Source organism: Grammomys surdaster, unplaced genomic scaffold (genome assembly GCF_004785775.1).
Source record: "Grammomys surdaster isolate TR1022 unplaced genomic scaffold, NIH_TR_1.0 132, whole genome shotgun sequence".
Classification (NCBI taxonomy): domain Eukaryota; kingdom Metazoa; phylum Chordata; class Mammalia; order Rodentia; family Muridae; genus Grammomys; species Grammomys surdaster.
Genome location: NW_021604590.1, coordinates 5749425 through 5775871, shown reverse-complemented (window position 1 = coordinate 5775871; position 26447 = coordinate 5749425). Strand labels below are relative to the sequence as shown.

At 41.9% G+C, this 26447-nt stretch overlaps 1 protein-coding gene across 1 annotated transcript in view; it reads right to left on the bottom strand.

Annotated features, from left to right (window-relative positions):
• Ptprm (protein tyrosine phosphatase receptor type M) overlaps positions 1 to 26447 on the bottom strand; it is a 627614-nt gene that overhangs the window by 486844 nt on the left and 114323 nt on the right. Inside the window, exon 2 of the mRNA XM_028762235.1 lies at positions 4317 to 4477. Coding sequence (XP_028618068.1) covers positions 4317 to 4477 — 161 coding nt within the window. The remainder of the gene's footprint in view (positions 1 to 4316; positions 4478 to 26447) is intronic.

Sequence of the window (26447 nt, the reverse complement as noted above, 5' to 3'; positions counted from 1 at the left end):
CACAGAAAATCAGAAGATGCAAAGAGAGAATAGGCTGGTCTTAAAAGGGGACTCCTTACACTCCTAACTCTGATCACAGACAAGAAATATGTTCTAAGTGCTCTGTAGATTTTTTTGATGAATGTTTTATGCTTGCATTTAAACTTGAACTGTATGAGCAGAATGAGACACTCTTTACAATCAAAATTGAGAAGTGTTACAATTGAATGACCTTGTGCTGTAGCAATAAAATGACCAAGTGCAATGGCTTTAATAAAATCATCTTTCAAAAAAAAAAGAAGAAGAAGAAGAAGAACTATAGGCTGGCTCAGTGGTTAAGAGCACTGACTGCTCTTCTGGAAGTCCTGAGTTCAATTCCCAGAAACCACATGGTGGCTTACAATCATCTGTAATGGGATCCAATGCCCTCTTCTGGTGTGTCTGAAGACAGCTAACAGTGTACTCATATAAATAAAATAAATATATAAATTAAAAAAAAGAACTATATCTTATAGATACAGTATCTCTTAAATGGACAGTGTGGACATACATGTAAATTCTATGAATACCAGGTAGTCATCCTTTGAATTTACATTGGGATAAAGAGCTCCTGCAGACAACTATATTCCTTTTATTATACATCAGTCACTGATCTCATTCACAAGATATTTTTATTATTAATAATATTAAAATTAATATTAAAATATTTTAAAAACAAATATCAAATTTTAAAAGATTTATTGTTTTATTGTGTGTGTGTGTGTGTGTATGTGTGTGTGTGGGTGTTTGCTTTTGAGTTTTGAGTGCAGGTATGTGGGAAGGTCCTAAGTGGGTGTCATTCCCTGGAGTTTGAGTTGTAGGCAGTTGTACAAGGTCCCTATAGGCACTGGGGACTGAACCCAGGTCCTCTACAAGAGCAACACATGCTATCAATCATTCACTCAGCCTCCTCAATATATCTGGCCTAATAGCGCAGCCCTCTGGGGGAGGCTGAGGCAGGAGAATAACAAGTTGGGGTTTATATGGGGCCACAGAGTTAGTTCAAAACCAGCTTGGATAACTTAGTGAAGCCTTGTTTCAAATAAAAGGATGAAAATGGCACCCTGGGAGTGGAGGTATAGCTCAAGGGTACAAATTTGCCTAGCATGTACAAGACCCCAAGTTCATTCCCCAACACTGCCAAAAAAGTATTTAAACTAATCAGTATCCACTGCTTAGAACTAAAGTAGTAAGTTACAAATATTATATAGTAAGAAATTATAGAAACATGGACCATAGTCCTGCCCTAGGTACATATCCTGTGGTCATAAAATACTTCTTAGGACAAGTACTTATGTGATACTCACAGAATGTGGCTTGCTCTGTCAGGCCAGAAGCCACAGTGCTAATAAAATATACCAGACTCTTATTTGGGTTTGAATCAAAGTCCCCAGGGTCAGAGTAGCAATCTTTATGATAGACATTCAAAATTTCCCCCAGTGCTAATGAAGAAGATCAGTTCATATGAAACAAGCCACACACTTATCAATAAGAGAACAGTTTATTATTGTTTTTCCCTTAATGAAGCCATTAAGGTACAGAGTCTACTACAGAAGCTTCAAGTTTAAATACAAAACACAAAGTTACATAACATTTGGGACTTGTCTTTAACGTGTGGTTCCAGAGAGATACTACCTGCTCAAAGAAGAGATCAAGTCAGTTTGGATAAAGCTCCAGACTGTGTTTAACTTTTTAAATGTGGTTATAAATAGCCTCTCCCATGGCAGATACCAAGGGGCGAACTCCACCTTTGACTTCAGAAAGGATAGAGCAACATCAAGAGCTAAAATTAAAGTAATACTTGAGGCTGTCATCATTTCAAAACTTATTCTGATGGGTTATTTGCTAATAGGAACCACAGTAGTACAGCCGAGACTGAGGCTCTAGGAGAAGAGAGACAAGCAATGACTAGAAAACCACAGAAACAGGGGGTGAGAGTAAACATGAAGCCACGATATGGTTAATAGTTATAGTGTGAATAAAGGAATAAAAGGAGAATCAAGATCTGAAACAGCCTAGGTCAGGAGTGCATACTGCCCCAATGACAGGGAGAGTGAAGGATGAATCTCTATGTACTTGTCTCTGTCCCAGCTATGAAGATCTAACCACACAGCTTAAGCTGTGGTCCACTGTGCCTGAGAATGGCCATAGCTATGTGACAATATACTCCAGGGATGCTGAAGTTTGAAATTTGTATTTCCAAAATACTATTATCCTTTTTAAAGTTTCCAGTCACTTAAAAATGTAGACACCACTCCCAGCTTCCAAGCCATATCGAAACCATCAGGTGGCTACATTTGGCCGAAAAGGCAACTGTTGATTGAGTCAATACAACATCAGCCTACATGTAGCAGACCAAGTAACACAGGTGTGAGAACGAATTCAATTGTGTTGTTAAATGAAGCCTTAAACACTTAACCCATATGGTTAACAAAAGCCACTTGGTTCTCTCTGCCATCCATTGACCATAAGAAATGTTAACAGTTTTTGTTATTATATTTACAGATTTATTATTGTGTGTGTGACATGTATGTGACTCTCTGTCTCTCTGTCTCTGTCTCTGTGTGTGTGCGCACACATACATGTGCATCTAGACTTCTAGACATGAGTTTGTTTCCTACAATGAGAGAAAAGAGAAGAATTTTCTGGAGTTGGTTCTCTCCTCCTATCATGTGGATCTGGGTATTGAACTCAGGATGTCAGGCTTGGTGGCAAGCCTCTTTTTCATCCAGTGAGGTGCTTATCTTATGACTCAAATAGAATCAGCACATGCTGAAGAGGACTCTGCAATATTTAGGCTTCTTTTCAAATTATTTTTTTTCCAGTGGAAAGGGCCACAATAATGGAAGCAGACACTTCATGTGAACAGATTACACATCGGAGGCTTGGGGTACAGCTCAGTGGTAGATGGAGCATTTATCTAACATGCAAGTAGCCCCATCCTTACCGATGTACAGTATACAGAAAGGCACAGACTCCATCAAATGAGAAGACAGATGTGATATCAGCAGTGACTGTGTTTACATGGACAGATCTACCAGATCTAACTCTCCACCACCTCAGATTCTCTGAACACTAGTAGACACACGGGGCAATGACAAGGGCAGGCTCAACCAGTCTCAGGGCAAGGACTCTGCTTGGGGAGGAACAGCCATGTTCCTATGTTATCAATCACAAATAAGAGGAGAAGTGAAACTTAGAGTATTGGTAATCAAGTAGCTCCTGAGGCAGCAGTGACAGACAAATTCTCAAGAGAAAGGGAAAGCCAGCAAAGGAGAAGGTGATCTGGGCACCAAACAAGACTTGGCAAGCTTCAGAAGCCTCAAAAAGCCACAGTACTAAAGAGATTAGGGTTCCTGACTTGGAAATTATAAGGAATTAAGGGAAGGAAAGGAAAGACCATGGTGGTCATCATAATTGTTAAAGCTTATTAAGAACAACATTAGATTCTACCTCATGCTTTGAAGGTGCCTTTACAAGATTACACACAAAATCTAATTACCGCTGCATGTAGGCACATTAATGAAAAGCTCTATATTCATCTATTTCTTAAAAAAGAAAACCAAAAAAAAAAACATGTGCTTTATCTGAAAACTAAATTTCAATAATAGGTTTTTAGCAGTTTGAGTCCTAAATGGCACATTCATCTGCCAATTTCAATAGTGACTCTGCAAATTTAAACCTTTAAAAGGACTGCCAAGGTCACATCCTGAAAAGAGAGTCCCCATAAAATAAACAGGCAATGCTGTGACTAGTCCAGTCATTCTCCTTCTACTCTTCTCTCTCTCTCAAATAAAAGAAGAAAAGAAAGAAAAGAATTCTGACTGATGCTTAGTGATGTAAGTAGCTTCTACTTAGCATGAAATTCACTTCTCTGTAGGGGAGAGAAAGATACATCCAAGCATCCTCCAAATGTTTTCAGGATCATGATTTCCCAGGACAAGAGAGCACCTGAGGCTTTGAGGCTGAGAAAGGAAGTATGCTTCAAGGTGCTAGAGTTCCATCCTTGACATGTGATTCCAGAAGAGATATCCAACTGTTCCCACATCTGCTGCTTGAGAAAGGATCATCTGGATGATGTCCACTAATTCAGTTACAATATACCCAAAGATACAGAGAGTGGACGGTAACTAGTCTTTGAGAGATGCAAGGTTAAACTCCTGTAACCAGTCTTCTAATTTACACCACCCTCCCCAGTTGACCAGCCAAGAACAGCACTCAGAGTCAGACATGGGCTTTTACTCAACCAGTATCCAGTGACAATGTTCTCTGAGTATGAAGACTCTTGAGCCACCCACCCCTATTTCAGAAAGAACACTGAAGAGCGAGGGCAAACCTGATGGCATCCATGGGTCAGAGGTCGGTTTGGTCAGGGTGTTCACTTGCTCCCAGTTGAAGTCATCATCCTCAGCTTGACTATATCCACATGTGCTGTATGGCTCATCAAAGAGACAGCCACCTACAAGGGAAGGCAGAGAGGTGATATAAGTTACAACCAGAAGACTTAAACAACCATCTACTTGACACGGAATTGTGATTTGAGGTTTTCGCTTGGGAACTGGGGAATTTTGAACAATGTTGCTCGATAGTAACAATGCCTTACCAATACAGATACATCTGTTACTCTCTAGTAGAAGTCTAATATTGGTAAAGAACAATTGAAATCACCAGATTTAAAATTCACATTTTCTTGATGAATGCTGCACTTAGAGAATTCACCTTGCTTTCAAAACTTTAATAGGATTCCCCTCACAGACTCAACATGTTTTCGATAGAAAAATATAATTTATTAAAAAATTAAAACAAGAAATTGTTTTCCCCAAAACACCAGTGTGAGAGTAGAAGACAGGGCATACCACAAATGATGAGGGTGGCCTGCAAAATACCCTTCTATACCTTACATGGAAGCAGGTCTTAGCCTGTGGTTTAGGAAATCTGAGGACCCATCATCAAAAAATAGATCATGAAGTCACTTCATAGTCTACGCAAGTCTTAGTGGCAGAAATTTCAAGACTAAACATCTGCTTAATCTTGGTACACTGAATGAATCTATTTAAGTAAGAAGATATAAAAGGCAGTATCCACATGCTCAGAAGATCAGCTGCTTTGGAGTCAATGCCACTCAGGGCACTGAAAGTTTCCAGTCCCACCCTACAGACTTCTAGATGCCTGTTACCTTCCATTACTTACAGGGATGGATCTTTGTCCAAATGATTCACAGAGGACAGTGAATGATGATACCCATCCCAGCGACGATCATGAAACACCCTGCTATCCATTACATAGTGAATAGTATACATTACATAATCAGCTGCATAATAAATGAATCCTATTCATTCAAAATATTAATTATAATTGCTGGCAGTTGGGAAGAAGTGAGGACTTATGACAAGGTGCAGCTTTAGGACTCTTATGGTTCTGTGCCTGTCATGTACCCCTTACAGGCAGAAGGCAAGGAAAACTGCGGTTAAAAACCAGAGACAAAACGAATTTTAAAAGTCATCTGACTCAACTTTTAACCCACCCCACCCCCATCCCTCCAAAAAAAAAAAAAACTCTAAACCAATCCTATGCCGACAGCGACAGCTAGTCTCAGAAGACATGAGAGAAACTGCATGTTTTGTATGTAGAAAACTCTCAGAACATTCTGAGAAATTCTAGTCCCCACTCTGCTTCTTAAAGGTGCATCCATTTGTCTTTCTTCTACCCCACAAGGTCCACAAGGCAATAGTAAAATTCCCAGCCCTGGCACAGAAAAACTGACAATTTGAAAGGCACTGTCATGTGCTGTATCTTAGCTTCCTCCGGCAATACATGCTCTGCTCTCCCTAATTCCTCCTGGGAGGCTTCAGACCTGTCAGTATCCTGGCAGGTGTTCTCTGAATGGTATCCCAAAGAATGGCACCCTGTGCTAGAGCAGAATCCAGCTGTCTTCTACCCTTGACCTCACTCTAACAACAGGCTGGACAAGAGCTCTGGTCCATCCTGAGCTCAAAGAACACTCCTTCCCACACTTGCCATCAAGGTTTTTTCCTTTTGTGAGTGTGTGTGTGTGTGTATGTGTGTTCTCTCTGAATGCACAGGACAATCTGCTTATCCTTACCAAATCCATCACTTTTCCACTCCAGCCCTTGGGCAGCCTTGACAGTCCTGCCCCTGACATTTGGGAATTAGTATACATATACACATACACATATACATCATATACATATATTACAGAATAATCAAAATTACTCACAAAATCCAAAACATTCTTGAATGTGAAACTTCTTGCTCACTGACGTAGCTCAACAAGTTCAAATACTTCCACACCTGGGATCAGGTGATGGAGTCAAGATCAAAAGGCCAATGCACAGAAAATAATGCAAAAATCATCATCATCAGGCTGTATGTGCGGGCCTATGAGATGAGCAGATTCTGTGTTTAGAGCTCAGCTGCATCCCCTGGAGCTCACCTTGTTATATACCCAAGCGTTTCAAACGCTCCTGAACCCACAACATTTCTGGTTCCTAGCAGTTTTGGAAAAAGGCTACTCCTCCCGCATCTTAAGATATCATGAGCACTCTGTCCAAATGTGACTGCATGTGCAGGACAATGCTAGACAGGAGTGAGTCAAACACCTCAGGTTGTCCCAAACAGCCCTCTAAGATTTTTAGCTCGGTCAGCAGCCCTAGAGTGAAATCAGTATGCTATCTTCTGAATGCTTTCAATACGTATAGTCTCAACTAAGCCTTCCCTGGGGAACACTGAGCTCATTATCAAAGGTACAGGATTAAAGTCAAAGTTCAATCCTGGCAACAGATGATCATCATGTGTCCCTCCTCCTTTCAGTTTTACTGAGTTCTGGAACAAAGTGGATCTGTCCAGCACCGGATGCTAATGACATTCTGATACTAGCTAGATGTTCAGAGACTATGTAACCATTGGGGGCGGTGGGGGGGCTCTTCTGTTGTAACAAGGAGAATAGTTTCAATACTGAAGAAGAAACCAAACAGCACAAGTAACAGTAAAGAAGAGGAACCTCCTGGGACAACACAGGCAGGATACTGACAAACTCCTTTATCAAGATCTTAAACAAAAGGAACAGTAGAAGTGTCCTCAAGGCAACTTAAGTCTGGTTGAGGATTTGTTCTTCAAAATGACTGTTGGCACTGAAGACATAACCAGATGCTGAAGTGAGGATGGATACAGGGAAACCACAGAGCAGCGTGCTACCAGTGTGAGCACAGTAACCCTTTACACAGTGTAGTTCTGACCGCTTGAAATTAAACATGAGAGGGAAAATAGATCTTTCTGGGAGGATGCATGATCGTCAAACCCCTTGAAGACAAACTCCGCTGTACATTTCCTGTTGCCTTAAGATATGTTGCCTTGCATACACTCTTTATCAGTGAGAGCTCATGATAGCAGAGATGATTTATTGAACTAAAACAGGAAGAGACAAAAGGAAATGATGTCAGAATTGAAATAAAAAAGAAAATCCCAGTTCCTGTGAGCCTGAGGCAAGAGGGTTACAAGTAAGAGGTCAGCCTGGCGTGTGCATGGCAGGTTTGAGACGAGACACGGATACAGAGCAAGACTCTACCTCAAAAAACAACAGACCAGACAGGAAAGGGGAGAGGAGGGGAGGGGAAAGGAGGAGAGGGGAGGAGAGAGGAGGGAAGGGGGGGCACTGTGTTTCCTTAAATTCAATGCAGAATTGGCATACAATAATGTTACCAGAAAAATTTAAACTAAGTATGGCATAATATCCTCCTAAACAATAAAAACTATCTTAATCCAAGTGAGCCTGATTCAAGTAGATCTCCAAGTGACGTGGCTAGAAACTTGACTTTGGGGCTCAATATTTTCACTTTTTATTATGGCTTAAAACTATAAGCCAGTTAAATGTTAATGAACTCTCTACAAACTGTGGCTCTCCAACATTCTTTTATTCTGGCGATAATTAGGTAGCAAGCCTAGTTGTCTAGAAAGGTCACTCCTGATTTATGAAAATAAAATAATGCCATTTGCATACTGGAGGGAATTTATCTTGCCTCTTTCTCTGGGGTAGCACAAATGGCCCATTTCACCAGCAGTAACAGAAAATAATTACCCCATAAGGTATAAAGAAGGTAGCCTACTTTTACTCCAGAAAGACATTTAGAAGGTTTCATATCCATCTGAATCATTGTGGCAGATAGACAACAGAGCCAAAATAAACTGCCACGGGCTGTAGTCAGAAGTTGTTTTGCAAGACTGGTAAGATGGCTCAGAGGATAAAGGAGCATGCAGTACAAGCCAGGCAACCCAAGTTCAATCCCTGGAACCTGCTTAAAGGCAGATAGAATAAAGTGATTTTATAAAGTTATCCTTTCACATACACGTGCATGCTGTGCTCACAAATATGTATCAGGCTCACACAGGCATGAATTATTAATATATTTACTTATTGGGATGGGAGAGGTTGCTTGGCAGTTAAAAGTCCCTGTTGCTTGTCTAGAGGACCTGAGTTCAGTTGCCAGTCCCATATGGCAGCTCACAACCACCTGCAACTCCAGGTCCGGGGATCTGATGCCCTCTTCTGGCCTCTGTGGACACCTGCACGAAAGCGGCACATACGTAGAAATGAATCTCAAAATAAACTTCCTCTGACTGTATCCTGTAGTCATGGTCCCTGGATCCAGCTCACCTCTACGTGCATTTTGAAACCAAATCACCCTCTGCTTACGCTCGGAATCATCTCCACCCTGATCTCCTCAGCTTTGTGAACAGCAGCCCAGACCTATTCACTTCATCCCAGAGGGAGCCAAATATGCTATCAAAGCCTCTACGGTTTGAAGCAGACTCTATTACCTGAAGCTGACTGGATAGGTTGAAGTTTCAAGGCAATACGCAGTCTGTGAGAGTTCGTCCAAGCTGGCCAGAGAGCAGCCTGTGATGTCCAACATCCTCTACCAGTTACAAGCACCAATTCCTCAAAGTGGGCAAATGCCTGCTACAGTCTAAGAGCAATGTTTTTGTGTCTATTCCTCAAATCCAGTGTGACTCTTTTGTCTCAATATATTGGATTCAAAGAACTCATCTTAGAACATGAAATACAGGTGCATTTAATCTCCTCTGGTTTAACTGGGTTTTTTTGTTGTTGTTTTTTTCTGAAATCCTAGAGGCAAGCACCAGTAGCTTTCAAATTTCTGTGCCAGGCATCAGCTTTGACTACAGTTAACATTGCTTACTCTGTGAAGTGCCTATCCTGTCTAGACCATGGTACTCAATCTGTGGGTCGCAATCCATTTGGGGGGGGGTCAAATGACCCTTCCACAGGAGTCACCTAAAACCACCAGAAAGCACAAATATTTACATTATGATTCATAACAGTAGCAAATTACAGTTGTGAAGTAGCAACGAAAATAATTTTATGCTTGGAGGTCACCTACAACATGAAGACATGTATTAAAAGGTCACAGTGTTAAGAGGATTGAGAATCACTGGTATAGACATTTTACCTACATTTCCTGTCCCAGTTGGCAAGAAGTTAAAATTTCCTCTGGGGGAGGGTGTGGGACAGAGAGTGCAGGAAGAAGAGGCACATAGTCTTGCTATGTGCCTAGTAGGGTCCTTAGCACATCAAAGTGGGACCCACACTAGTGCTGACATCTCTGACAGTAGCTTGTCTGAGAGCCCACTCCAGGACATTTGCAGAGGGCCCCAGTGGAGCACTCTCATATACAGCTTGCACTGGCCTCCAAGGTTTCCTTGGAGGTTTACAGGTGCACACTTGCGAAGACTCCCTTCAATCACTCCATGTCTGTGCTCGGTTGGGGCTGCTCCACACTCTGCCACCCCTGATTCATCAGAGCTCTCCTCTTCCAACAATGCAGTGTGGTCTCTATATCTCACATCCCACTTTCCAGCCTGGTATTGTTTCTGCTCTCTGAATGGACCCTGACTGACCACACCCACTTTTACAAACGGCAGTTGAGTGTGATCAAATAGCTCACCCAGTTACCCTAGCATTTCAGTTCATAGCCAGCAGCTCAACCAAGGTCTACATGCAAAACTCAGGCTCTCCTCTGTAGGTGCTTTTCACGGACCTCTCTAAAGCCGTACTACACTGATTGTTAATAGCCTGCGCTGTATGAGACTGGAGCCACGCTTCTTAGGATTGTAATTGCAGTCCGTTTAAAGTTTCTTTGTGGAAGACTGTGATACATTTTATCCATTTGTTCAAAATACAGAATGACCCCATTTAAGGCAGGCTTTATCAAATGCATAAAAGACTATTTAATGGGTCTCTCCATGAAGAAAACATATAAAAAATCATACTAAAATACTCTTCCAAAGAATAATGTTCAGGGTTCTCTTTTCCTGAAACACATGGAACCGCCAGCGGTTCTACCCATTTATTTCAATCTTGAAAGACATATAGCTGTAAGCCACGCAATTCAGAGCATAAACAGAGAGTGATCTATAGCAAGAATAATTGTTTTAAGGGTTAGAGAAAAAGTACCTGCACCCACATGCCAGAGCCCCAGCCTTCTTCATTTAAATCACACTGACATTGACATTTAATTGCCTGCTAAACAGTAAAAGTATACGGTGCCTCTGAAACTTTGTGACTGTGCTATGATGTTTAGTGGATCAGACACCGAGCATTACAGAAATGCTCTCCGACATAATTTAATCTAGCAAGCAGTTTTCACACATTGCACAGGCATTTAAATGGCTAACGCGACACTCTATTGTAAAACATGCCATGTGCCTGTGGATGTGTTCTGCGTGGCACAGAGCAAATGAGCTTGTTTCCAAAGTTTCCACGGCTTATTACTCTTACCACAGTCTTCATTTCCTATATATCTTCGAATTCCTAATATTTAAACAGGCTGGATAGCAGAAAGCCATAAAGTGTTTTGGTTTTATTTTTGTCCTTATCGATCTTAAAAATCTTTGGTTTTTAATGGACGGGGTCATTATTTATGTTTCTAAATCCTCCAGTGATTTCTGACTTGTCTCCATTTTCCTCTATGTAGATTTGTTCCTAATAGAGCTGCTACTTGGTTTGAGCAAGTCCACTCCCAAGAACGTACTGTGCAGTTGTGAATCTACCTGGTGTTCCTGTCTCCACACTGTAGTTCAGACACTGCACTGTGAAAATCATCTGGCAGACTGTCTTAGATACAGGACAGAGAAGTAGAAACACTGTCTGGGGGAGAAGAAGATCTTCTGTTCAAGATTGATTATGTGATTCCCTGGATCACTTTGTGTCTCAGGTTCCCACACTGGAACAGGGATTATCAAGTGGGTCTCAGGGCCAGCTACATCTGTAGGATACAGAGAGGAGCACACATTTCCAGGCTGTACCCCAACTCCTCAATCAAACACTATGACCCTCAGCTATCTGGGCTTTATCAAGCTTCCAGTGACTCTAATGTAGACTGTTTGACACTCATCTCCCAGAATAACACATTTAACTAGAACTCCTGGGACCAGCCTCAGGGATCTATAGTTTTTAAATAGGTCCCAGAATAATCTAATCACTAACCTATTTTTAAGAATACTGCTCTAGATTAGTAGTTACAAATAGTTTAAGAAGACATTAGCAAGTTTTGATGGGCTAGAGAATCGCTCAGTGATAGAACACTTACTTGGCAAGAGGGGGGTCATGGGGTCCATCCTTAGCACTTACAAAGAGGGGACATTGTTTTCTTTCAAAAGTCATATCATACTATGTTTGTTATATTCAAGTTTTGTTTGTATAATGCAGTATATATGCAAGCAAAACAGCATGCATGCAATGAACTTTTAAAAGTATTACCAGAAAAAGTTGAAACCCAAATATTTTTATGCCATAAATAACCAGACATAATATATTCTTCCAAAGGACCTGAACAAAGCTGTTTGGTCATCACAGTTCTTAATACACTTATGAGTTTAGTCATAAACACCTCACACATGAAGGACAATAAAACATCAGGGCTGGATCAAAGACCTAAACCTCGTGTTTTCAATCCCTGTCAGGATTCCCTTCATCTGTTGTTTTTTTCTCCTAAGTGGATCCTCTCAACAAGTAGAAGATGATCATGCTAAAAACTAATACAGGAAATTAATAGCAGGCAGGATTACATCCAAGCCCAGGAGCACTCCTGCCTGCTTGCTATGATTTACAAATCTATCTCTTGATAACTTTACTAGCATACGTTATTGTCAGAAGCGCCAGATAAATTGAATCCAGCCATTCAATCATGCTTGCTAAACGTGCATACCTTAAGGAACACAACTCTATCTGTTACGTTCATTGAGCAGGATCAAAGTACAAGGAGAAGGTACGTGCCATTTTATGTGTTCTCTTGGTAGTATAAACCCTTTATTCTAGTAGGGGAATGGCTAATAAAACATAAGGTAGGCAACTTGTGCAGATGAATGTGCTGAACTGGGATCAGGGAGGCAAGTTCCGAGAAGTCCCAGATCTATCTATAACAGGTCTTGCTCACTGTCTTAGATTCTAGATGAGAGCAGCCCTCATATCAAATGTTCATTTGACTTCTGTGAATTCCAGGGTGCCAAGGGAAGTAGGTGGTAGGGAGTGAGTATGCTTGGTCCGGATGTCCCAGACCCCCAGAAACCAAGGAATGAAAAGAATGACCTGTCACTCTTCCTGACCACCCCCACCATCCTTCTCCCAACTGGCCTCTGTTCCTCCATCCCCATGCTTGACACAGTGAGGCATCTCACCCCCTTCAGGGTAACTCTCAGGTCTAAAGATCCTGAGCTTTACTAAGGTGACAAAACTTCCTGTCACCTGATTCTAATGTGTATTTCAGGACATAACTGTGTCTTTCAATGCCAAGGGGGACCTGATGCCATTGTTGAAATGACTGTGGAATTGTGTGATGTCTTTATTCTTTGAAGTTCCTTGAAGAATGTTTTCATGAATGATCCTGATCATGAGCAAAAGTGAGAGTCTACCTTTTATGGGATACACAGCTTTAACAACTATTATTAGCTGCCCTTGGAAACAGAGAAGGTTAAACTTGTTGGTACATGACAAAGTGTGGCCACTAATTCAAGATATCTATTACTATATGAGGCTCACAGCATCTTGAAGAGAAACACCAATGAACAGATGTTCCTTACGCTGTTTACAGTTACTGGGGTCACTTAGCTCTCTGCTTGGCATCTTGTGATCCATGTGGCTTTCTCCAGACTTCCCCAGTCAGCCCCTCATCCCTCCTATACTATGGTTTGAGTCTCAACCTGGGTCTATACTTTAGTATATTCATTGGCTTTTAACTGCCCATGGGAAAACATTTTAATTTTATCATGTAACACACATTGTTGGTTTTGTTAATTTGGGGGAACAGGGGACATAGCCAGGGGTGTTGAGTCCATCTACCTTTGATTCTTACCACAGTTTTCTTTTAATAATACATCTAATGATTTTTGGGTATCCGTAGATATACCTCCAGTGACTGTGAAACAGTTGAGTACTCATCCATCACCCATTTGCACACACTGCTCTTGCATTCACGGTGTGCATTCCACTCCCAAAGTCTAGTCTGAATATCCTTATCTATTCTTCAAATCCCAGAGTAGAGGCCACCTCTCTGAGGTCCCTGTTGCTCATGCCATCTCACAGACAAAATCTGCCATCCCTTCCTGCCAGCCATGGCTACAAAGAACAGATCATTCCGGTATTGTTAAAATAAATAGTGCCATGCTGGTCTTTCCTACCATACTGCAAACCACCAAATAGGAAAACAAAAATGTTCTGCTCAACTCTGTATCACTAATTCCCGGTATCAGAAAATGTTTGATCTCATTAAATACTTAGAATTATGGGAAGTTTTTATAACAAAGATGAGAGCAGGAATCTATTGGTTTTCTGTCTGTGGCAAGAAGGGAAGACAGAGAAAAGCCATCCCTGGACCCAAGTCACTAAACATCAATATATAGGCCATGCCAATGGAAGAAGAAGTCTTCCTAGAGTTCTCTCTCTCTCTTGATGTGACTAGGGCCATCTCCCTCCCTCTCTCAGTCCCATGCCTTCCAACTGGACTTAGGTATCAGTCATTAAATCATGCACTGGGGAGGAAAAGAAGGGATAGCAGAGGAGACAGACAGAAAGTGAATATGAGAATACTCAGGGGGCATAGAAAGTTCAAAGAAACAACAGAAATTCTGTAGGAGGAAGAGGAAAAAACAAAAGCCAGTCCTAAAACCCTCCTTCTCCTAAACCATCCACAAGAACAGGAAAGCAGAGAGTCAGCAACTGGAAGCAAAACTCTTCAGATACTCCAGGCCTGCTATTCTAAGAATCTGCATAATGAGGCTACTGTTTAGCAGACCTCAGCACAAGTCAACAAGAAACACAGACTATGGAGCCCACTGGGTCTCTGCTTAAAGGCAGCCAGTGAGGTTGGGTTTTAGGTCTGAAGCACAAAAGAACCTTGGTGAGTTCATGTTACAAGTCTTTCAAGTGTGTGAGATAGAATACTAGTCAACACTCAGTAACAAACCTTGGTACTCTGGCTCTAAAGAAAGCAAGCTCTGAAGACTTGTTACATAGTTTTTAAAATTAGAAAACAGATTCTATGTAAAAATCTTCCCCGCTGAGAGCAAGGCTTACAAAGCACAAAACTGCCATGAGTCAGCTTTCCCACCAGTCATTTTCTAGGACCAATTAGTTGCTCAAATGTAGCGAACTAGGAACATTAACTTTCTCAGGGTCACTGTAGCTAGTATGTCTTTCTTGTCCTAATTAAGAGCTTGCTCAATGATCTAGTCACATTTTAGCATGCAGTCCACAGTGAACTACAAAGAGCAGGCTGTCTGAGAGCAGCAAGCTGGTCTGAGAAGCAGTGGGTCTGGGTGCCAGTTATGTGGCATTGTGGAGGTTGACTGGCAGGCACAGGAGAGATATAATGGGAAGAACATGCTCACACCAGTGATGCGATGTGCTCACCACTGGTGACACAAGCAAGCTTCTACCCTGTAAACTTAAAAGCTGGTTTCTTCCTTCTATGGGGGCACCATACACATTCAAGAATGCTGTTAGGATGAAATGTGTTCATAGATAGAATATAAAATACTGTAATATCTACTTACCTGCTTCTCTTCCTATCCTATCTGTCTAGTAATTAAGCAAACACTGACTTTCCTCTTTGCAGGCAGTGACCAATCTATTAGCTAGCCTGGCTGAATTAGAGAACCAACTACAGTCTTCAGAACACAAAGGCGGACCATTTCAAGAGCTTCTAAAATGCTGTTTCCATCAGAATGATCTATCTATCTCTCCTCTCTCTCTCTCTCTCTCTCTCTCTCTCTCTCACACACACACACACATTTATTTATTTGTTTTTTTTGTTTATTTATTTAAACATAGAATTTTTTATCTTGTCCCTGGCTAGTCTCAAACTTCTTAGCTGACTTGATGCAGCAACCAATAGGAAAGCTCCTGACCAGCTAGGATTACACTAAGTCCACCACTTACTTTAAATAGTGGGGGATCCCACGGGCAACAAAATGTCTAAATGTAACAATATTTAATAACTTTAAGTCTGTATTATCTATAAAAGCAGTATCTTTATCCTAAAATAAAACTAAATCTCCCCTCTCTCCACCCTACCCCTTCCCTTTGCTCTCCTTCCTCCTCTCATCTTTTTCATTCCTTTTCTTTATGGTCTTGATATTTTTGTGACAGACTATTATGAAGCCCACATTGCCCACAGACTCTCCGAGTGTCCCGAATGGTGGGATCCTGGTAAATACAATGCAGCCCAGCTCTGGACTATTATGGGATACACTGTAAGCTTATAGCTAGCCTTAGCCATATTGGGCATACACTGTGAAGAGTATCTAACCTAACGTGAGAACAATGGGAATGCAAAGCAAACCCCTGTAAATCAATACAGCATTGACAGGGTTTAGCTTAAGGACCAGTAGCCCTGCAAGGCGCTGTGGATAGGTCTAGAGGAGTCTTCAAAGGGCAACTCCATTTTTGGAACATTAGAGGCAATGACCAAGTGAGGCACCGTGGGAGCTGGAACTATCATTTTGTGACATCTATTGCCTTGATGACCATGCCTTGACCATCACTGCAAACACATGGGAAGCAATTGTCCCTTTAGAGTTGCTGAGTCCCACTTGAGAAGGTAAAATTGCCAACCTTAGTAATAGATTCACTCTATCCTGGGTTTAGAGAAGAATGGGGGTGGGGTGGGGAGGTACTTAGCACCTTTCCACATGCACTTGACTTGAATGATGTGAAAATTCTTTGGCTGGGAGAGAAAACCAACTGGCACCAATTTTGTTTTTTTCCCCCATACTCTGTCAATTTCATAGAGATGTTTATTAAAGAAGTGTAGACGTGACCTTAACTATGAGACAGTAAAACGGGTCTCCTACTAATAATACTCAATAAGAAAATTCATTCGACTTCACTGCTTCATATTACTAATTTCGAAATTAAAGCAGGAAACCCATGGGGAAGCCAGAAGATTTAATTAGGTCAGGAGGAAAGTGTGGACTTGAATTATTTCTTTAAAACTAGGAGGCCTACCATTGCAGGTGAGGGGTTGGATCTCTGGATCCATTAAACAAAGAGTAAGAGACCTACCATTGCATATGAGGGGATGGGTCTTTAGATCCATTAAACAGCCTTTCTACCCTCAGTGCTGAGATACAAGTTGGGTAGGAAAACTTTATGTCCCTCCCATGGTTTTAAGAGTAACTCTGAACCACTCACTTTTCTACTCAGAGAATAAGGGCTTCCTACTCCTCCAAGGTTCCTGCCTTTTAGCACTGCTACATGGCCTTTCCCCTCTCTGCTCCCAGCATCTTAGAATGACCTTGAGAATACAACAAAGCTAGCCATGAGATCTGTCTCCCCATGAAAAACGTGTATTGGTGGAAATGTTGTAACTCTCCAGGGAATCAAATTCTCAGTGACAAACAGACAGCTCGTCAAAGGATAATTCATTGGCCACCTGTACTTGATTGGCAGGGATCAATTATTAGTGCATAGATCCTGATCTCCACCACATTGATGGAATCAGAGTTACAGAGAGTAGTATTGAGGCTCTGAGCTGTAGAACACTTCCCCAGTGACCCCACTGCTGGAGGCAAGTCTGGGGAACAGGATGATCTTGTGCTCAGGCCATTTCCTTGCCCACTGGAACCATCATCCAGTCTGAAGGACATGCCACACTGTCACTCAACTGCCTCTGAGGAACTCACACTATCACAATACATGGCTGAAGGGTGTGCCCTCTAGTGCCTAGTGTGCCCCTGTCCATGCTCCACACTTCTGCTCCTGTGAAAATCTCCCCTTCCCTCTTTCATACTCTCCTCTTTTATGTTCTCCTGTGCCTTCACCTGGAGCACTTCACAGCATGGGTAGTGCTTGAGATCTCTTTCCTCATTGTTAGATATTTACTAACGCCATTCTCATACATCCTGTCTGGGTTCATTTCTACACTCAGATTCCTACTGAAACAGCAAGTACCAGCTTCTAGGGGACCAGGAGGTCATTTATGACCTGTCTATATTAATGCTGAGATGTCTAATCCACATATCTACATAGCACACAGCCATGACATGTCATCCTGTACCCTGAAACTACAAAAGACATTAGACAGAGGGCCACAGTTTGATGCAATATGGACACAGAAGCTAAAATTTACCTGACTTATCAGAGCAGATCAAATCAGCATGCAGTTTCTCCTGAGTCATACCAAGGCTCTGCAGAGCTTCCTGGCCCTCAGCTTGGATAGGAATACATGGCATACATGTGGTCAAATATGATTCAACACTGTGACAAGAAGGTGACAGTATTGGAGATTATGAAGGACAAGGTTGAAATTACAGAGAAGGAGGCATTGAAACCACAGTTGGGAAGTCAGATGAACATTGAAAGCACAGACAGAGCATTCCAGAAAGCATAAACATGAGGTGTCATGAGAGGGTCACTGTGTGTTCAGGCAATATAAGTTTACCATGGCACAAATAATATCTAAGAGTGGCTGAAGACAAGGTTGCCAAGTTCATCAGGAGAATGCTGGCATCCTGGGAAGGGTTGGGATTTTCACAGTGTCATGAACATGATTCATTACAGCCGTCACAGGTGCATAATGACAGGTGTGGGGGTGAGAATATTATTCCCTCTCAGAGATAAGGGACATCATTAGAACATAATTCACATTGAGCTAGACAACCCTAAGGTAGAACTTGATGCTAGGAATCCCAACCCCTAAGAGGTGCATCTCCTCACATAGTACACAGCTACATAACCCCAAAGGGAGCCCACTCTGGGGTGCTTTCTACATATCGACTACTTGAGAAAGTTCTATCTTCTTAAGTGTGTCACATTAGATATTTTACCTTTGAATTTTACAGCCAAACTACACTGGCATCTCAATACCCTAGGGACTGTTTGTAGACTTATCAAATGTCAATCTGATGATAATAGAAAGATGTTAATTAAAGTAAGTGAGAGAGAGGGCTGAAGATGTAACTCAGTGTCAGAGTGCTAGCCTAACATGCACAAGACCTGGTGTCTCTCCCCGGTGTCTCTCCCAGAGGCAAAGGAAATGAGAAACAAGATGGGGGAGGAGACAGGTTAGATTAGTGTTTGCAAATAGGTACCAGACAAAAACTTACTCCTGGGATCAACTCTTAATGATTGGTCTGGATCTTGTACAAAGGAAAGTGTATTAAGCAAGAGCGTAAGAGTTAACCTGGAAAGGCATAAGACAAGCTTACAAAGGTTGGAGTTTGGAGCCTACTTGCTTTTCAATTGGTACCAGAAGTAAAACAAAGAACCATCAAAACCTCAGAAAACTCTGGGGGAATAACTCAGTGGGATAGGGTTTATCTGGCATGCACCAAGCACTGGATTCAATCCACAGCACCAGGACAAAAGAACAAAAGAAAGCATGGGTGTGTGGAGAGGGTGCCAGAGATCTAAATATGTCTTCAAAATTGAGGAAAGGTTGTAGTGTTCTCCAGCTTGGAATCACTACGCTGAAGGAAAAATCCATCAAGGCTTCAAAGCTGGAATGCATACACACACACACACACACACACACACACACACACACACACACGGGGAGAGAGAGGACACTTAGTCCAACAGTACATGGGAACAGAAGAGGTGAAGCCACTGCTTGCAGATAATTAAGGTGGAACAGGGTTGCATAAATTAGCCCCATACAAGGGTAGTTCCAAAGTAAATCAGACGTACATTGAAAGATGAGTGTGGGGCTCTCTGCCTACAATTTCATATCCCCCATACTCCCCACTAGGCTCAGGAGGAAATGTAATTCACTGCAACCTGTCACATTTGAAGACAAGAACATGTAGATAATAGACTTGGCCATACCAGGCCAGTAATAGTTAAGAACAGCCACAAAGAGTTGGCAATAGATTTTTCTTCTCACTGAAATTGAAGTCTGTTTAAAGCCAGTGGCAAACACAGAAGTCTAATATTCTGGGACCAATCCTCAAATCCTACTTTTGTAAACTTTCAACTCTACAGGCTAGTGATCATTTTCCTAGGCTACTGAAGCATGGCTGTGCACACCTTTCTTCTCTGATGGAGTAGGTAGACTTCCCTCATTCACACCTAAGGATGGACACCGTTAGCTTTTTCCTCCTCCTCTTCCTCCTCATTGTCATCTTCTTCTTCTTCCTCATTTTCCTCTCCTTCCTCTTCCCCTTTCCTGTGTGTTTAATATATTTATATGTGTGAGTGTATGATGTGTGTGCATGCATGGGTACACATGTGGTGTCATAGTACATGTGTGGGACCACTTCAGGTGTCTGTCTTCATCTTCCACTTCACTTAGGACATGCCTATTTGCTGGTCTGTCACTGAGTATGCCAGGTAAACTGCAAGCTTCCAGGGATTCTCCTGTTTCTACTTTCCATCTTGCCATAAAAGCAGTGGGTGCACCTAGCTTTATATGGGTTCTTGAGATTTGAACTAGGGTCCTCATGCTCAGAGGAGTGCTTCACACACTGAGCAATCTCTCCAAGTCTCTTTTCTTTCATCTTCTTTCTCCTTTCTTTTCTTTCTTTCTTTGTATGTTTGCATTTGTTTCTTCTCGATAGAGTTGTTTTGAGACAGGATTTTGCTATGTAGCCCTGGCTTGCCTGGTTCTAAGTTGTCCAAGCTTACTTCAAACTCATTTCCAGAGCGCTGGGACTACAGGCATGCACATTACCCCTGGCAATGTGTTACACTTTCTATATCCCTCTTACCTCTGGTTCTCCTCACTACACAAAAAGGTCAGCTGATTCAACAAGTCACAATAGTCAACTTCTTATAGAACCTTTAAGATGAAAATTCTCAAACACTATGGTAGAACATTAAACAAAGAAAACCTTCCTTTTAGCATTTTTGAGACACGCAGTGCATAAACGTTATCTCCAGTCACCATACTGCAAAACTGTCCAGACCGTCTCCAGTCACCATATTGCAAAAACTGTCCATTTGATGCTCTATCAAATTGGAACTTCATACCCATTGATCATCATCTCCTTACCCATCTCTCTCCCTGGCTCTGGCAACCCTTACGGACTCCATCCCCCTGAGATAACCACTCAAGACTGTTCATGTGAGTGAGATTCCTGAGCTGCTTGCCTTTCTGTACCTGGTCATCCTGTTTAACACAATGGTCTCTAGTCCTACCCTTGTCATGGCAAACGGCAGTATCTCATTCCCTGTTATGTCAGAAGTAGTCCATTGTGTACATGTCTGTGTTTCCTCTGTATGTTCATCAGCTGGTGGATATACAGAATAACTCTGTATTTTGCTATTATAAACAATACCACAATGAACCAGAAGATGTGACACACTGACTTTTGGCTTTTTTGTTTGGTTGGGTTTTGGTTCTTTTTGTTTTGTTTTTGGTTTTTTGTCTTTTTTTTTGGCACACATATTCAAGAGTATGTCTTATGGCAGTTTTCTTCAATGTTGTTAAAAGGGTCATCATACTGTTTCCCCACAGTGACTGTACTAATGTACATGGCAAGCACTAATGTACAGGATCTTCCTTTTCTCTTCCTGCTTGCTAATATTATTTACCTATCGATCTTCATAGTAGGCATTCTTGTTGGGGTGACATGGTTGCTCTCTGCAGTTTTGATTTCATTTCCCTGATGATTACTGAGGGGAAACATTGTTACCACCCACTGACACCTATATAAATGTCTACTCAATACACTGTCCATTTGAGCTGAGCATTTGTTTTTCAGTCTTGGAGTTCAGCACATATTCAGGATTGGAACTACTTAATGAATACAAAATTTCCAATGGTTTTACCATTTCTCTCTGATGATGCTTGCTTCCTTATAAGGAGCTTTTTACTGTGAAATAAGCTAAGAAGGGATTTTAAGTATGTTCACCATAAAGAAGGGATAAGGTTTGGGATATATCTATGCTTAATCTTATATTTCCAGTGTATGCATGCACCATGATATCATACTGTAACCCAGTCAAGTAAATTTTCTTAGTTTTTAATATACCAATTTAAGTTTTGGCCTATGCTGGATCTTGCCTGCTACTGTTTTCTCAGGAAATCCGGTTTCCCTGTGTTTTCTGTGATAGCCCTGCTTCTTCCATGGGGCTACATATCCATCTATAACTGCTAGTTGTTTGATGTCTCATTATCATAAGAATCATGACCCCAAATATCACAGTGTCCCTTCAAAAATTAAACTGAAGAGCACTTAATCAGACAATACATTTTTAAAAGGTGAGAATGGAGTGTCTTGCTTGGGCATTGAAAGGAGGACACAGAAAACCAAGCCACAGGGGCAGTGTGCATAAGAACATTGCATCCCTCAGCCACATGCACAGACACGTTGCTTGCCAAAGCATTACAGAGAGTTCTCTCCACTAGCCCTGCTGATCAACCTCATATCCCCACAGTGACGTTCTGAATGGCTGTAAAGAAGAAGAGAAGCACAGTCCAGTCACCAGGGGACAGCTCCCTCTCCTTCTGACCTCTGTAGAGGGATGTAGATTCTACTCCCTAACTTCTTAGGATCCCACAAATCATTTCTGTCCATGCTGTGGCTTCTTTCCCAAGAGAATAGATACCAAAAGAACAAAGCCACATCACTACAAAGAGGAATCCTGGGCAGTGTGAGTGTCAATCACATCAAAGGATACTTTATGTCTTCACAAGTATCATAGGTACTTTGTATATTCTAGGCAGATCCCCTGGCCTCACTGGCTTGCTAACCCTAAAGCACTTGGTGCACTCCAAGCTAATGAGGGCAACTTGCAGACCAAAGAGCAATTTTGTTTCAAGAAATAAGTTAAAGGCATCGAGGAAAAAAGTATCTTTTCCTCCCCAACACACATTAATGCACATGCCCTCACCAAATGGATTCACATGAATGCACACTCCTGCAACAGGAGACTATCTAGCTTCATTCATTTGCAGATGAGAGCTCAAAATTCCAAGATATAAACTCACTTTCCTGGAGTGGCATAGCCATAGAAGCAGAGATTACGGCAGTAGGGCTGGAATAGTAAGATGTGAGCATCGGTGGTAATAAAATGCCAAGTTCAACATGGGAGTGAAGGGACAAAGAAAGGCCAGTTAAGATGTGGATGTTTAGGGCTGTCTTCAACAGTTTGAGCTGTCAGAGACAGACCAGAGAGAAACGCAAAGGTGAGACTTCTAACAGAATTTGATATAGATTCGCCTCAGAGGGAAGTAAGACCCAGCAGCCAAGCTACACAGACCCCAAATCTCGGAAGCAGTACATTCTACTGGACAGACAAGCTTGGAAGCAAGTGATATTGGCCTTGGATACTGACCAAGGATGTCTTTACCCTCCAAGCTCCCTCCCAGCTCTCCTCTGCCCATGATACATACATGTAGAAACAACCCTGAAAATATCACTGGGATCAGGGGACAAACACAGTTTCATGTGTATCCATTGTAAGCTGGGATCTGCTGTAGCTACTAGGAGATCCCAATGTGATCTTTGGTGTGTACCTGGGGCCTTTGCATCTATCCTCATTGCTGGCCTCAAATACTCTCTCTAAGGAATCTAAAGGCTTGAGACTGGGGGAGTTAATTTGGTGTGCACTCTTTTAGAAATAAAGAATAAAATGAAGTACCTGTGGGCACTACTATACCCATATTTTTGCAAATCCAGAGATCAGACAGGTGGTTTTCCAAATTAGTAACAAAGAAGGCTAATCCCACCAAGTAATTTGGAGGAAGACTTGGCAATGTAAAAAAAAAAAAATGTTACAAAATCCCCTTTAACAAGCTTGATTGACTAAGAGGCTTAGACATCACCTGAATACTCATTTTAAGATAATAATAAAATAATAGAACTTCCAAATGAACAAAGGATATTGATTAAAATGCAGCTTATCAGAACGAAACTTACCCCATGGCATTTCCTTTTCCACCTACTAAAGTAACAACGGAGAAAAATAGGCTACAATCATAAAACCATCCTCTGCTTCCAATTTCCCTCAGCAAAACCTGGGACCATTTTAAGTGCTGGGAAATGCTTACCCAGTGTGATGCCAGGCCTTAAAACCCAAAGTGAATAAGGACTTTGCTTAAGAGGCGGAAAAGGAGCATTAACCAGCATTTACCTGTCCTGACGGGTGGATAGCATGCTTCTTTGGGTGTCTGCAAACACAGGTTTTTATCTGACTTGCAGTAAATGGTTATAAACACTTGATGAGGCAGAGGAGCCTTGGGAGGAGAATCATTTCACTTAAAAATAGAATTATTTTAACTCTAGGGATTCCAGAGATATGGCTGTTTGTGAGTGTCTCTACTAAGGGGACAGAGAATGTGCATACGTGAGGGAGAAGCAGCAGAGCAGATATTCGGGTAACTCATCTTCGGCATCTGATCCTAAAAGCACAAATTGTCTCCATTGTCTCATCAATAATTTCAGCCAGACTTTGAGGAATGGATCTATAATTACACTTAAATAGACTCCAAGTCCCATGACAGGCAACACACACACACATATGACACTTGAACCCACCAACTAGGTTTGTGTTTTTGTTTTTAGACATACTTATAGTCTCACTCAAGAAAAAAAAAATATATATATATATATATTGGCTTATAGCTTTTGATAACCCATGCTATATAAGGAGACCCAGAAAGTTCTGGATTATAGGGAGAAAGGCAATTTAATGAGCTATTACTATTTAAAGAGAAAAATCCCTGTCAAAACAGCTTGACAAAGAAAATGGTGGTTTTTAGCATACACAGCTTGCAATAATGCTGCCAACAAAAACAGTGGGTGGTGACTCTGCCAGCTAAATGGAGCTGCAAGTGGAAAGGGGAAGAGACACAAACTACCCCCTGCTCCCTCTCCAGTAGCCCCCGGCTCACCACAGCTGGCTCTGTCCCCACAAGGCTCCCAGCATTTCCTAAAACCATTTGGGGGACTTCTCTGGGCAGATAAGAAGAACTCAGCAACCTACAAAACTTACCATGAGTAAGTGACAGTGCTTCTCTGACAGAGTTCTCACCCAGAGCAAACGTAGACCGTTTATATGGAAAGATGAGGGAAAGAATTCTAAAATTATCCTAGAGTTAAACACTGGTAAATCCATCTAAAGGTTTTTCCAGGACATCTAGCTTGGGGTTTAGCCCTACTGGGGATGTCCCAAAATGGAAAGGAAGGCTGTGGGTTCCTAAGACAATTTGGCCTCCCGCTCTTTGAGTCATATGGAGGCTGCAGCGAAGGTCTTTGATCATAAAGAATTCATCCATCACCATCTTGCTGCTGCTGGGATCTGCATCTGTTGCTGCTTAGGGTGAGATTAACAGGAGAAGGCAGAGAACTGTGTAGCTGGGTTTACAGTGGCTGTAGAGCTGGCTGGACCCCCTACAAATCTGCAGTCCCCCGAGATCTGGGGCTGATCCAGCAGGGCTGTGAACTCATAGCTAGTTACACAGCAAGTTCGTGGCCAAAGTGAGTAAAGTATTCTCTCTAAAATAGGTTGGGGGGGGGTGACAGGTAGCCCCTCCATATCCAATACAGACACAAAAAAGGAAGAGAAGGCTATTACATCAATGACATGTTCCGTTCCTTGTGTGTTCACATTTACCTCAGAGTATACTGTTAACTGTGGCTTATTAGCCACATGTAACTATTTACATACTAACTAAGACAAATAGAAAATAACAAAATATGTATGTATGTATGTATGTATGTATGTATGTATGTATGTATGTATTATTTAACTTTTGTTATTTTAATGCCTATGAGTGTTTGTCCTGCTTTAATATCTGTGTACCATGTGCCTGCCTGGCTCCATAGGAGGCCAGAAGAGTGTTGAATTCCCTGAGAATGAAGTCACCTGTGAGTGCTGGAAATCAAATCTGGGTCCTCTGTAAGCTCCGAGCCTTCTCTCCAGCCTGCAGGAAATGAAAATTTACCATACTTTCCTAACAGACTCTAGCCTCAAGCCAAGTGCCCAGCAGACTGTCTGGCCAGTTCCCTCATGGCAGAAGTTCGAAGGCATGGTTTGGAGCTCAGCAGTTTCTTTTGAGAATTTGGAAGGTCTTTTAATTGCAGGAGGCACTATAGTGAGGGCAACCAGTAAGCCGTTTACACAGATCTAGATTCAGTGGGGGATGAGGCTCTATAAGGTGTCCTAGTAGAAATGAGCAGGGCATAGTATTTTATTTTACCCGAGACTTCCTAAAATATACTTGAAAATTACCCTCCCGGCAGTGTTCATCATGCCTCTTTAGAGAACAGCTGAACCCTTTCTCCTGCCAACGGTTTCCTCTAGTTCAGTTCCTCCCAGGTAAAAACTCTTACCCTGCAGCACCCTGAAATGCCCAAGCTGCTCACATGGCTTCCAGGCAAATTGATAATGATTTTGTAACAGAGTCTGATAGTCTGTGCCGGGTTTATGTACCCCAAATCTGCGGACATTTCTGGATTGACGGTTTTACAGATTTGATTTTCCTTATCTCGAGACAGCTTTAAGAAGGTCTTGTAATTGACTCTTATTAAAAATGTTCTAGTTTTCCCTTGGATGACAAAACTCATACAGGGAAGAAAAAAATTGCTCTTGACAAACTAGAAGCAGGGGTAGAAAGGAGACTAAGTGAAGTGTCTAGAGACTACAGAGAAGCCCTCTGGAATTCTGGTTTTCCTCCCCATGTCCCAAGTGCCTCCTAAGATCACCTAAGGGTCTAGCCTGAGAGTTAGCACACTGGGCCAGGGGGGTTCCTTGGATAAGGAATCACAGATACACAAGGATGATTCTGACAGCGACCTTGACTGAGGCTGCTTTATTTTCTCCCAGGAGGCTGTAAGGAGGCATGGCTCTGGCAGAGTTTGGAATCACGGTAAAGTTAAAAGCCTCCCCACATAGCTGCACAGCCCCAGGGTGGGCCCAACAAGTGGACCTCACTCCTTTTGGTATATCTAGG